Raw genomic sequence first — 12,665 nt, 5'->3', positions numbered from 1 at the left:
GAGGTTACCACCAGCGGCGGGAAGCAGCGGATTCAGGGCGGAAGCACGGCCATTGAAGAACCAGCGACTCTGCATTGGAAACCGAACCAGAGAGAGAAGTCAACGAGAAGTCAACTTCTCTTTTTGTTTTAACACTTTCTAAGTTTCTTTTTATTTTCTTACGTTAAAAGCAGTAAAACATAAAACCAATTTTGGAACACGGTTTGGTTACCGAACATTTACGGTTTAGCTTTGATCTTTATTCATTTATTTAAAAAATTTTCACATATATTAAGATGAAATTAAACTGATAAGAAATACATAATTTTTATTAATAAATATTTATAATTCTAAATCAATAATATTTAATTATTTTCAAAATTTATAATCCATCATTAATAACTAAATAAATGCAGAAAAAGTTTTTGAAATGTATCTTTTTGTAACAATATTTCCTGTAAATTAAATTAAGAAAGAATAGAGAGAGTATTTTCTAATAATTGGGTTAATAGAAAATGTAATAATTCAAAAATCCTATTTTTTTTAAGTGATCGATCTATTAGCCTATATGAAGTTTTGATTCAACTCTAACCACCACACATAATTTTGGCTTATGGACTAAAAATGTTATTAGCAGAGAGTATTCATAGTCAACTAATACTTGTGTTGTAATTCTGAAAAGGTAAATTTTGTAAGTATTTTTTTTTTTTCATTTATCAACCTTGTATTTCTATACTGATAAAACTTTAAAATATAATAGATTTTTCTTATGTTTTTTATATCGTTTTATACCTTTTCATAACAACTTCTAGCATCTCCAATTGCATATGAAAACCTTGGTTTTCAAAATCTCATCTGATTATTACCTAGATTTCTTATTTTCTTGAGAAGTCTTTGCATGATGAGAGCTAATAAAAAAGTTACAAAATTGATGAACCTGTATAGCAGAATTATTTTGACGGACATGAGAAAGAATATTTCTTACAAATCTAATCAAGTCAACCAATTTGCTATTATTGTAAACCTTCTGATTGGTTTCAACATTTAACCTGAGTGCCTCTGCCCGGAAAGGAGGATCTAGTTTCATATGCCAATACTATAGCTGAACTTACTATAACTGATAGACGAAAATCTTGATCTGGAAAATTTTAATATTAATTTCTATAATGTTTGTTCATAAATAAAAAGCATGGATGAGAGAAATTAATACTTACTCATCTCTAGTTTATGTAATGGTGGTGATGAAAGAGGTGGAGACAGTATAGCTAACATACCATTCTTGTCTTCTTCTTTTTTCGGCACATAACATTCTTGTCATTTTGATCTGAATGTAGTAAATTAACCAAGAAACTAGTAAATTGATAATGATGAAAAAAAAGTGATTTGTTTAGTTTGAATGGGGATGTATACTAGCACAAAATCTGAGAAAAAAATCACATATACTTTCTCAAGAAAGTGTTACAAACACCTAAGCAACAAAGATATATGAACAGAAATTGATCATAAATTACTAAAATCTAAATGCCAAGTGCTTGCAAATTAATTTTCAAATTTGCTAAGGTTTTGGATTGAGACTTATATTTTCCATAATCACTAAACGATTTTTAATGATGTTGAGGACTATAATTATAACAACAAGTTATTGTCAAGCCTTGCCTTTGACAATAGTTGTTCATAAAAGTATGGTTTTGAATTGCTAAAAAAATTTAAAGTATTTATTGTAGATCTTTCATACATATTTTGTATTATCTTTAGAATAATATGAAAATATATTATTCAGAAATATAAATTTAATCCACTTTATCATTTTACTTTGTAAAAGATAAAATTAATAATAAAAAGACTATTATCGGTTCTTCATTTCATTCCACAATAAATATCATTATGATAATTTTCAAACAAATTAAAAAAAAAAAATCAGATATATCCTTACAAAACAATTTGACAATTGATATTTTCATTACTTTATGATATTAGTTTTATATTTCTTTAACAAAATTTATATTAAATATTTTTAAAAAAAATGACATCTATGTTATAAAAAATAATATAATTTTTTTTTTATCATCTTTTACATCATTATTAGAAGATTTTTGATCACTTCCTATTGTAATGATAATACAACTACCTAGTAACAAATAATATAGTTCTAGAAAATCATTTATCATGAAATAAAACTATTAAGGATTGTAAATTTAAGTTCCTTTTTTTTTTCTTTGTAAACCAAAACCAAAGTGTCAACCAACAAAACTAAATTGACTATTTCCCTAAAAAGACAAAGCTTTCCTAAAGGGGTTTTTTTTTTTTTTTTTTTTTATAGGTTCAAGGCTAAAAAGGCTTCTAACCTTGGTAACCTTGGTTAGTTGGTTGGTTAAATTAGATTTAGTCCTTTATTAGTTGATATTATAAGATATTTAAATTACCAAAGATTCGAAATTTACTTATCAGACCATTTAAACTTTAAAGCTAACCGAAGGAGAATAACGTAAATTAACAATCCCCTCTAATCCCCTCTGTTTTTTTTTTGCTTTCTTCTTCCTTGTCCTTGCCATTAATTAATTCTTGCTTTGACTCTCTCTCTCTCTCTCTCTCTCTCTCCCTATAGGCTATAGCTGCTAGATCTTTTTTACTCTCTCTTTCTTCTTTCACACTAGCAAAGGCTCTCATCTCAGATATGAAGATTTCTCGACCTCCGATCTCTGTTTTCGTACTCTTCTTCCTCTCTGCTGTTTTGCGTCACCATCTCTCGCTCGGAACTCCGATTACGTGTTCTGGTATAGTCCCGATGAAACACAGGACCGCGATGTTATCGATTTCTGATTTTGGCGCTGTCGGTGACGGAAAGACCCTGAACACCAACGCATTCAATGCGGCGATTGATCGGATAAGGAACTCCAACAGTAGCAATGGAACGCTTGTGTATGTGCCTCGTGGTGTGTATCTGACTCAGAGCTTCAATCTCACGAGTCACATGACTCTATACCTCGCCGATGGTGCGGTTATTAAAGCCCTTCAGGTGAGTGATTGCTCTTAATCGAATTAACCTTATGAAGATACTTGATTCAGTGGAATTGTTTGGTTTGATTGTTCTCTAATGATGTTTGATCTTGAAACTGTGATTGTATTTGGGGATTTACGTTTAGGTGTGTATCATTGTAAATATGCATTAAGGTTTTGAGTTTTCTTAGGTAGTTTGTTTGATCTTGTTGTTGTATCATTGTATATCTTGTTTATTTGAAGATTAGCTTCTTTACTGTGGTTCCATCTTTAATATTGATATCTCCGGTTCAAGAGTCAAAACATTGTAACATTGCTATACATGATTGTATTTGGAATTGGATAGAATTGCCTTTCTGAAAAATGCTTGTTTTTATTATTTTTAGGATACGGAGAAATGGCCTTTGACCGATCCTTTGCCGTCTTATGGAAGAGGACGAGAGCGCCCTGGACGAAGATATATCAGCTTTATCCATGGAGACGGACTCAATGATGTTGTTATTACAGGTGAGGTTGGTCGTCAGCTTAGAATGTCGAAAATGTAACTTCTGAAATCAGATTGTTTTGTTGCTGAAAATGAGAACTCGTTTGTGTGTTAATGCCGTTTGCTAGGCAGAAATGGGACGATTGATGGCCAAGGAGAACCTTGGTGGAACATGTATAGAAGTAGAACTCTGAAGTTTACAAGACCGGGACTCATTGAATTCAAGAACTCAACAAACATCGTCATCTCTCATGTTGTTCTTCAGAACTCCCCTTTCTGGACAGTTCATCCGGTTTATTGCAGGTTTGCAATCTTTCTCTCTTTGTAAGCATCTCTCATGAACTTGAATATGCACTTGGTGATTAGTACTTACTACCTCTTTTCTTACAGTGGTGTTGTTGTTCATCACGTTACCATTCTTGCTCCAACTGATTCCTACAACACCGATGGAATTGATCCAGGTTTTTATCAGTTTCCCTTGCACTTGATCACATTTTTCTTTCGTTTCAAATCATGACTGATGTGCTAACTAATTGCCACAGATTCAAGCTCTAACGTCTGTATAGAAGATTCCTACATGTCTACTGGTGATGACCTTGTTGCGGTGAAGAGCGGTTGGGACGAGTATGGCATTGCCTACAACCGTTCAAGCCGAGATATCACCATTCGCCGCATCACCGGATCTTCACGATTCGCTGGAATAGCCATCGGAAGCGAAACCTCTGGCGGAATCCAAAATATCACGGTGGAAAACATCACTCTGTACAATTCGGGGATCGGCATCCACATCAAGACAAACACTGGCCGAGGAGGAAGCATCCAGGGAATCACAATCTCTGGGGTTTACATGGAAAATGTTCGAACCGGGATTAAGATCTCTGGCGACACCGGAGATCACCCAGACGATAAATTCAACCTGACCGCTCTTCCCGTTGTAAGAGGCATAACGATCAAGAACGTATGGGGAATCAAAGTAGAGCGTGCTGGCATGATCCAGGGATTAAAAGATTCACCTTTCACCAATCTCTGCTTCTCCAATGTTACACTCACCGGAACAAAAAGTCCTCCAACATGGAAATGCTCAGATGTCGTAGGAGCCGCCCACAAGGTCAACCCCACGCCTTGCCCTGAGCTAACCGCAACCACCCAACAAGGTGGTTCCTGCGAAAACCAATCTTAACACTCCAAAAGCTAAGAGACCATGTAGAGTAATGTAAGTTATTGTAATATTCACAATCAAATCAGTTATTCATTCTATCTTCTTTCATCACCATTGCCACATATACCTCTGCAGTCAACAACACTTGGGACGATTAATCTATATAGACTGGTATCATCAATCTATAGAATAAAAAGGTTTACAAAAACATCTTCTACTGATACTGATATATATAAACAAAATACATCATCAGCATTTTCAGATCATATGAACATAGTGCATGCTATTTATTTAATCATATCTTAGATTCTAACACAAACTCGAGTCTTGTAATTGTTCATCTTCTTCATTCAGACCAAATGGTTGAGAAACTTGCGAATCTTTCTCTTGTAATAGTCTCTCTCATCTTCTTCTTTGCGCTTTACCAATTTCACCTTCGCCTTCTTGGACCCATCATCCTCCTCCGAGCCGACTAAGATCTTAATCGCCGAGATATCCGCAACGACGACGTCTGTTGTACCTGCTGCCTTCTCATCTTCGCCGGACAAGATCATGTCGTTGCCGTAAGAGATTTGAAGGCCACGTCCCCACAGCTCGTGGCACGGACGGCGTTTGAAAGGTTCCGTCGTCGTTAACGGACGTCTAGGAAAATGACGGTTGATCGGATGGAAATTGACGAAACTCACCGGCACTGTGACCTCGTCGGATCCGGGAAGGGTTGGTTTTGTGGAATCTGGGTCGGGTTCGGCTGATACAGTGGTTAAGGGTTCGTCGTTGATGTCATTTCCCGGCTTGGAGGAAGCGACGGAGAGAGCCAACGTGAACAGAAGAACGGTGACGGTAACGGTAACGGGGAGCGAGGCCATTGTTGTGTGAAGAAGGAATTCTGAACTATGAGGTATCGATGATAAACGGTGTTAACTATTTATTAACAAAAATTATTTTTTTAAAAGTCGATAAAAATTGTATTTTTAATAAGTTTGAGCCTGTTTTGGTCTGGAAGCCCAAATATTAATGGACTGAGCATTATTTATTGGCCCAATTAGTTTGGCGCGAGAAACTCAAATCCTGTACACCCATTTTCTTAGGGATTTTGAGGCTGTTCGTCTGACTGAGATTTCTAGGTTTCTCCATGACTTCACGGAGGAAAAGAAGAAAGGTGTATCAAGAATCATGTGCTGATAAATCAAAAATTCCATGTTCGCCAGTCGTTGTATTAGCTCACGGTGCCGGTGCTCCCTCTTCTTCCGACTGGATGATTAGGTACTTCTTCTGAGTTTAATCGCTCACTCGTGTCTGAGTGATTCATACACATATTGGGTTTGAATTTTTATCTATATTTGTTGGTGGGTTTGCTTTAGATGGAAGGAAATGTTAAAGAAGTCATTAGCAGCTGTTGAAGTGGTCACATTTGACTACCCTTGTAAGTGATTTTTTTTTTTGGTCTGAATCGTTAAATTTGATAATAGTGATGGTACTTGTAAGCATAAAGTGATTGCGGACTTGATGCGTAGATCTTGCTGGTGGGAAAAGAGGAGTTGCTCCTAAAGCTGAAAAATTGATTGAGTTTCATTTGGATGTTGTTAAAGAAACTGCTGCTAAATTCCCTGGTCATCCTTTGATATTAGCTGGCAAATCAATGGGTTCTAGGTACCATTTCGTTTCTCCCCCTCCCAGTCACCCACACGTTTTTTTTACGTTTCGGTGTTGAGTGTGACCCTTATTATCACTTGCAGGGTAAGCTGTATGGTTTCAGCTGTGAATGAAGATATTACAGTTTCAGCTGTGATATGTTTAGGATATCCACTTAAGGTTTGCACTTAATGACCATGACTATCCATAGTGTATGAATGACCAGTTGTATGATATACGTTGTTTTCTTAGGGCGCTAAAGGTGTGATAAGAGACGAGACCTTGCTGGAAATGGGAGTCCCAGTGATGTTTGTTCAGGTATTCTTCTATGCGTAAGCAACAAAACTCTATTTTGCACATGGATTGATTAAGGAAATGATTGGATATTTTGGATTGTCTAAAGGGTAGCAAAGATCCTATGTGTCCTCTGGATAAGCTTGAAGCTGTTTGTAACGAAATGAAAGCTGTGACTGAGCTGCATGTGATTGATGGTGGAGATCACTCCTTCAAGATTGGGAAGAAACACCTTGAAACAAAGGGGTTGACACAAGATGAAGTCGAAGATGTTGCTCTGAAAGCAATAGCCGCTTTTGTCTCCAAATCTCTTGCTCAAAGCTCATAATTTGTAGTCAAGGTTTACCAGGTTTGTGGGTATAAACTACATTTTCTTCGCCTGCCCTGTAGTACATTGCTTATTCAACTCCTAATGGCTAATGCTGTCAATCTTGTGCCAACTTTAGTTTTATATTTCTAATGGTAAACTGCAGTTCTTAGATTTCTTTTTACTACTTCTTTTACACCAAAGTCAAGTGTTTTTGGTTAGTTAATGTAGTTATGAAGTCTCCTTCAACTAAGCATCGATCTTGGCTTTGTGTGATACTGTCCCATTAATTAACATATATATTATTAATAAGACTCCTAGTTTCTTCTCAATTGTTGTTTGTTTATGCTTTTCCATTTACATGGTACAATATTGTATAATTTCCCAATTACTTCTGTGCATTTTGAAACAAAATCATAGATTTTTATGACAAAAGAAGCTAAATCACAAATTTTTAATATTTCTTTCAAAAATGTATTTGTTAATAGTAAATTTTATTTCAAATGGAATTAATACATTTTGACAAAGTTTACGATGAATTTGTTTCAACACAAATTTCCGGTCTTGAACTGATTTTTCGAACCAATTAATATATCGATAAATTAATCTCTATAAATTAATAAAATATTATTAATCCAAATCTATAAAATTTTAATATAGTTGATTACTAAATTACATTTCACGAATTGATATACTTATATCCTATAAAGTATCTGAATGTTCAAGAAAGTGGTAGGCGGTAACTGATTGATGACCAACACCTGATGTTTAGAATGCCTAATCGGAGTCTAGGAGATTTAGGCATTTTTCAACATAAAACATTATATGTATAATGTTATAGACAAAAAATTATGTAAAAATATATGTTAGATAAATAAAAGTAATCAATCATAAACGAAAATTAGAAAATAAATATTTATTTAATTTGTATCAACAATATATAGATATTTATAATTATGTATATGGATGTAAAAATTTTAAATTTAAATATACGTAGTTAAAAGTTAAAACTTAGTCAACCAAACATTAAATTAAAAGAGAATCCCACAGTTGGTAGCCCAAACCGGAAGGATAGTGTTTACAAAAGAAGTTTCAGAGATAAGTGATGTATTGTGTTTTTGGTGTTTTTCCTTCATTTAGTATTCGTTTTGACTCATTTGTTCCATATTTGTCCGTCTTTTTGTCTTATTGGTCTTTTCTTGAGTTGTGAATAGGTGTGGAGACGATATGCTAGATTTCGAGTCTTTTGGTTGGATTCGAGCTTAACCGGAGTAAAAAAGCAGGAAGTGACTTGTGGACATCTCTAAGTTGAACTAAATCAGAAGTCTGGAGAAGTCTGGTGAAGTTTGTAGACAACTCTAGCGAAGGCTGTAGTGAAGTCTAGGGAAATCTGTAGACAAGTCTGGTAAAGTCTGTAGACAAGTCTGAAGAAGTCTGGTGATGTCTGTACAAAAGTCTACTGAAGTCTGGAGAAGTCTGATGAAGTCTATAGACAAGTCTGTTGAAGCATGGAGAAGTCTGGTGAAGTCTGTTGTCTTTATACCTGAAATTGAGAAACTTATTTCTTTTTCTGATTTTTTTCTATTTTTTTTTTAAAATTTTTAATAATGGGTATAAATACCTCAAAGACCTAATTAGCAGGACGTTCTATTTTTTCGAGTTTTTCTGCATTTGATACCTTTGTAAGCCATTTCAGGAGATTAGAGATTCATCATCTTCGACACTTTGGCTGAAGTCTGGTGTAATATGTACAAAAATCAGGTGAAGTATGTAGGCAAGTCTGTTGAAGTATGGAGAAGTCTGGTGAAGTCTGTTTTCTTTATACATGCGATCCAGAAACTTATTTATTTTTTCTGATTTTTTCTATTTTCATTTTTATATTATTTCTTTTATTTTAATAATGGGTATAAATACCTCAAAGGCCTAATTAGCAGTACGTTCTATTTTTGAGTTTTTCTGCAATTGATACCTTTACAAGCCATTTCAGGAGATTAGAGATTCATCATCTTCAACCCTTTGGAGAAGATTTCTAAACTCTTTTCATTTTCATTTCATTAGTCTATTATGTCTTCTTTTATCTCTTTGTGTTGTTCAATTCAATATGTGTTAGTAGTCTCTTTATTAGGTTTTAGTAGTCCTGGGCAAATAACCGGAACCGAACGGACCGAACCGAAATTTCGGTTCCGGTTCGAGTATGGTTAGTAGATAATAACCGATTGGATAGTGTTTCAATTACCCATAGATATCGGTTATTAACCGAACCGAACCGATATCCATTCGGTTATCCGAATCAAACCGAACTCATATAAAAATTATGTTTTAGCCAAGAATCGAACTTGAGTCCCCTGCAAACTTGACCGTGCAAAGTGGCCACTGCACCACGTTGAAGTTTTGACATTCTAATACATGTTAAAATATATAACGTAATAAAATTAAACTAAAAAACCACACCAATATCATATATATTTAGACCAAAATACCAAAATATTTTAAATAAACCAAATATTTGGAAGTTTTTAGATATATTTGTTAAATTATAATCAAGTTTTATTTAAATAATATTTTTTTAAAAATATATTACACTGTTTTGGATACCCGGAACCGAAACCGAACCAAACCCGAACCGAAATAGTAAATTAACCGAATGGATCCTAAACCTCTATATCCGAACTATCCGGAACCGAATGGATATGATATGCTCAAATTAAACCCTAGAGCTACTCTCTCAAATTAAGAGATCAATGCAGTACTTAGGGGTCGAATTCCACAAGGACTCAAGACTACACAATAAATTATAGAGTTTTTCAATTATGCTAAACAGATTAAATTAAATTAAAATAAAAGCAATGCAAAATATTAAATTAAAGACTGTTGTAAATTCAATGGATCAAAAAGCTAGGCTTAGGGAATTTCTCAGGAAATTATGAAATATTAAATCAATCAATAAATTAGGATTCAAACAATTAAGAACAGATCTAGAACTCTAAACACTTTTGTAAATTAAATCAGTTCTCACTGCAAATAATATCTAAATTTAAAACCAGAAAATCCAAATCTCTTTGTAAAATTCTAGGTTAAAAATCAGCAATAAAATCAGGTTTAGATTGTTCACAAAATTATTAAATCAAATCTCTTTGCAAGAAATAATTTTGCTCATCAAAAGGTTTTATCAGGAAAATCAATTATATTCTCATATCAATTTATTTTCCTAAGGTATTAATTCTAGATGGCCAATCAAGGATTAATATGAAGAACAACCTAAGATGAAGATCTAGCAAGATAAAGAATCCTAAATAATCAGATCTAATAATTCATAAAATCCCTGTGAAAAACCCTAAACCTAACAAGCAAACTACTCAGACATAATCAATGAAGAACAAGACATAATTCTGAATAATAAGCAATTGAAATTAAAAGAGTAAGGAAGGAGTTTAAGAATTCTTCTCTCAAAGCAGTTCAGATCTCTCTCCCAAAAGCTCTCAAAATCTCACAGGGTTGCAGAAAAATAAAACTTGATAGAATAAAACTTGAGGGTTTGGAAAACCTAAAAACACTATTTATATGTCCTAAAACACGTCAGGGACTTATGTTGCAAATATGGAAAACTTTGGGGCAGATTTGTAAATTTTCCAAAACTTGGGTCTTGAGTCGGCAGAGATGAGTGTCGATCGATGCCTCCTATCTTGGTGTCGGTCGATGCTCCTGCTTTCATCCGAGACCAAATTGATTCTTCAAGATTTATGCTCCAAAACAATCCAAATTGCTCCATTTTGCTCCTTCCATGCTAAAAACCTGTAAAGACTCAAAAACAATCTAGAAACAAATGAAAAGACACTAAAAGACTCTTTATATCATGGTTAAAAACCACAAAAACCATGATATATCAGGATATATCTGGAACCGAACCGAATACCCGAACGCCCAGGACTAGGTTTTAGGGTTCTAATTAGGGGATTCAATGCATTGATGTTTTGATTGTTATTTAGAGTTCTTAATCTTTAGGTTCTTTGATTCAGATGCTCTTAATGCTAGAATAGGACTGATCACCTTGTTCTAGATTCTAGGTTTTTCTATGCATCAAAAGTATTCAATAGAATGCATGAACTAATGAATTGAGCAATGTATTTCTAGCCAGCAAAAGTTAATGAAAGTTAATTTTAGGACGTATTGTGAACTTTATGAACTTGATTGTGCAAATTTGGCTATGAGGTTGCAAATGAAAGTTTAGCAAACTAATAGTCAAAATTTAGCTTCTAATGCGTTGATAGAGGGTTAGTCTATTATTGTGTTCATGTTCTAGAACAGTTCTTAATTATTGAATTTTTTTTTTCTCATTAGTCATTGATCTCTGAAATACCCTATGACCCAATGTTTTTTAATCTTATAATTTTCATCGTTTTTTTCTTGCATTTTTATTTATAATCCTAAAAACAAAACAAAACAAACATTTTTCCCCTTAGCTATTTACAAGTCTCGCAGATCTTACGCGAAGTACGAACAAGATAATCCGTTTTCAAGTTTGACGCACGTGGAATCCGAGAGAGGGATAAGAGTGGAAACGACTCCTTGAGCAGACTGAACTCATCCAACAGGTTAAAAAACACTAACCAATCTTCAGGGGCTTGGACCATCGCGACTAGCTCAGCACAATCCGTTTCATAGCGCTGACAAAAGAGTCCACATTATTCGCGGCTAACTCCGAATGAAGTGGAGATGGACTCCACCAAAGACACCTTGCTCCCAACAAAAAAAAGATTTAAACTTAGAGAATATATTAAAATAGAACATATGTGATTTTAGATGGTCTAGGTGGTTGTTTAGGCGTTGGATGAGTGCCTAGCGCCTAGACGGCCGCCTAGCCCACTTTTTAGAACAATTGTCAAAAGAAATAGTTGGTTATGATTAACTGGGGCCTTTTTGAAAATGATTGCCTAATACAAATAACTTTAAAATAAAAATTTCTGACTAATGTTATTTATTTATTTTTTATTTTTAAAATATTTCTAACAAATTTATTCATATACATAATTATTAGAATATGTTCAGGTTTTAATTTCAGAATTAATATGTATTCAACATATTTTCACAATATTTTTGATGAAATTTCAATATTTTATCTTTTGTTATTTTTTCCAGATTTTATTAAACCAAGGTACTGTATTTACAAAAATATCCAGTCAATGCAAAATAATTGTTTTGAAAGACTTATCAAAGTAAGGAAATAAATCTTATGAATAAACCCTATAACTCAAATTTTTTTGCTCCTCTTATATAAATATACACCTCTACTAATCTTAAACATAATCTTAATTAAATCTATTCGCTCCGCCTCTTATTTTTTCTTACATTTGTCTTGTAAAACAACCAAAAGATATGGCGACGGCGTTCGAGAAAAACTCTCAATAATCTCGAGACGAGGTATCAGTACTTTACTCGAAAGAGATAAAAATCTCATATCATCTAACTCCTTCAAATTTTCAAATTAAAACATAATCTTAATTAAATCTATTTGCTCTGCCTCTTATATTTTCTTGTCCGTATTTTTCAAAACAACCAAAAGATATAGCGAAGGCGTTCGAGAAAAGTCCTCAATAATCTCGAGAAGGGGTATCGGTATTTGACTTGAAAAAGGTAAAAATCGCATATTATCGAACTTTTTCAAATTCTCAAATTAAAATATTTGTTTTTGTTTTCTGGGTTCTGAATAGGGCCGAGCATATATTAAATAGTAGATACTTTAAAATTTTGATATACCCGAGTTTGGATCTGTCGGATCCGTGAAACAATTACCGAGATTCGGATCCACAAATATC

The 12,665-nt window shown here is 33.8% G+C and overlaps 3 protein-coding genes across 4 annotated transcripts; 2 read left to right on the top strand and 1 right to left on the bottom strand.

Annotated features, from left to right (window-relative positions):
* LOC104730568 (probable polygalacturonase) lies at positions 2,531–4,739 on the top strand. Its single transcript, XM_010449757.2, has 5 exons — positions 2,531–2,995; positions 3,363–3,483; positions 3,589–3,763; positions 3,851–3,921; positions 4,003–4,739. The coding sequence occupies exons 1-5, from the start codon at positions 2,654–2,656 to the stop codon at positions 4,638–4,640; spliced, it is 1,347 nt and encodes a 448-aa protein (XP_010448059.1). The 5' UTR covers positions 2,531–2,653; the 3' UTR covers positions 4,641–4,739.
* Positions 4,780–5,508, bottom strand: LOC104754858. Its single transcript, XM_019236314.1, has one exon. The coding sequence runs from the start codon at positions 5,483–5,485 to the stop codon at positions 4,970–4,972; it is 516 nt and encodes a 171-aa protein (XP_019091859.1). The 5' UTR covers positions 5,486–5,508; the 3' UTR covers positions 4,780–4,969.
* On the top strand, positions 5,431–7,145 carry LOC104730578 (KAT8 regulatory NSL complex subunit 3-like). 2 transcript variants are annotated; one of them, XM_010449776.2, is made up of 7 exons: positions 5,431–5,517; positions 5,744–5,882; positions 5,981–6,042; positions 6,134–6,269; positions 6,356–6,431; positions 6,504–6,569; positions 6,655–7,145. In XM_010449776.2, the coding sequence occupies exons 2-7, from the start codon at positions 5,752–5,754 to the stop codon at positions 6,871–6,873; spliced, it is 690 nt and encodes a 229-aa protein (XP_010448078.1). In that variant the 5' UTR covers positions 5,431–5,517; positions 5,744–5,751; the 3' UTR covers positions 6,874–7,145. The 2 variants fall into 2 exon arrangements, with proteins under 2 accessions (XP_010448078.1, XP_010448070.1); XM_010449768.2 differs by having other exon boundaries at positions 5,708–5,882.

Source organism: Camelina sativa, chromosome 2 (genome assembly GCF_000633955.1).
Source record: "Camelina sativa cultivar DH55 chromosome 2, Cs, whole genome shotgun sequence".
Classification (NCBI taxonomy): Eukaryota; Viridiplantae; Streptophyta; class Magnoliopsida; order Brassicales; family Brassicaceae; genus Camelina; species Camelina sativa.
This window is presented reverse-complemented; position numbering and strand designations above follow the sequence as displayed.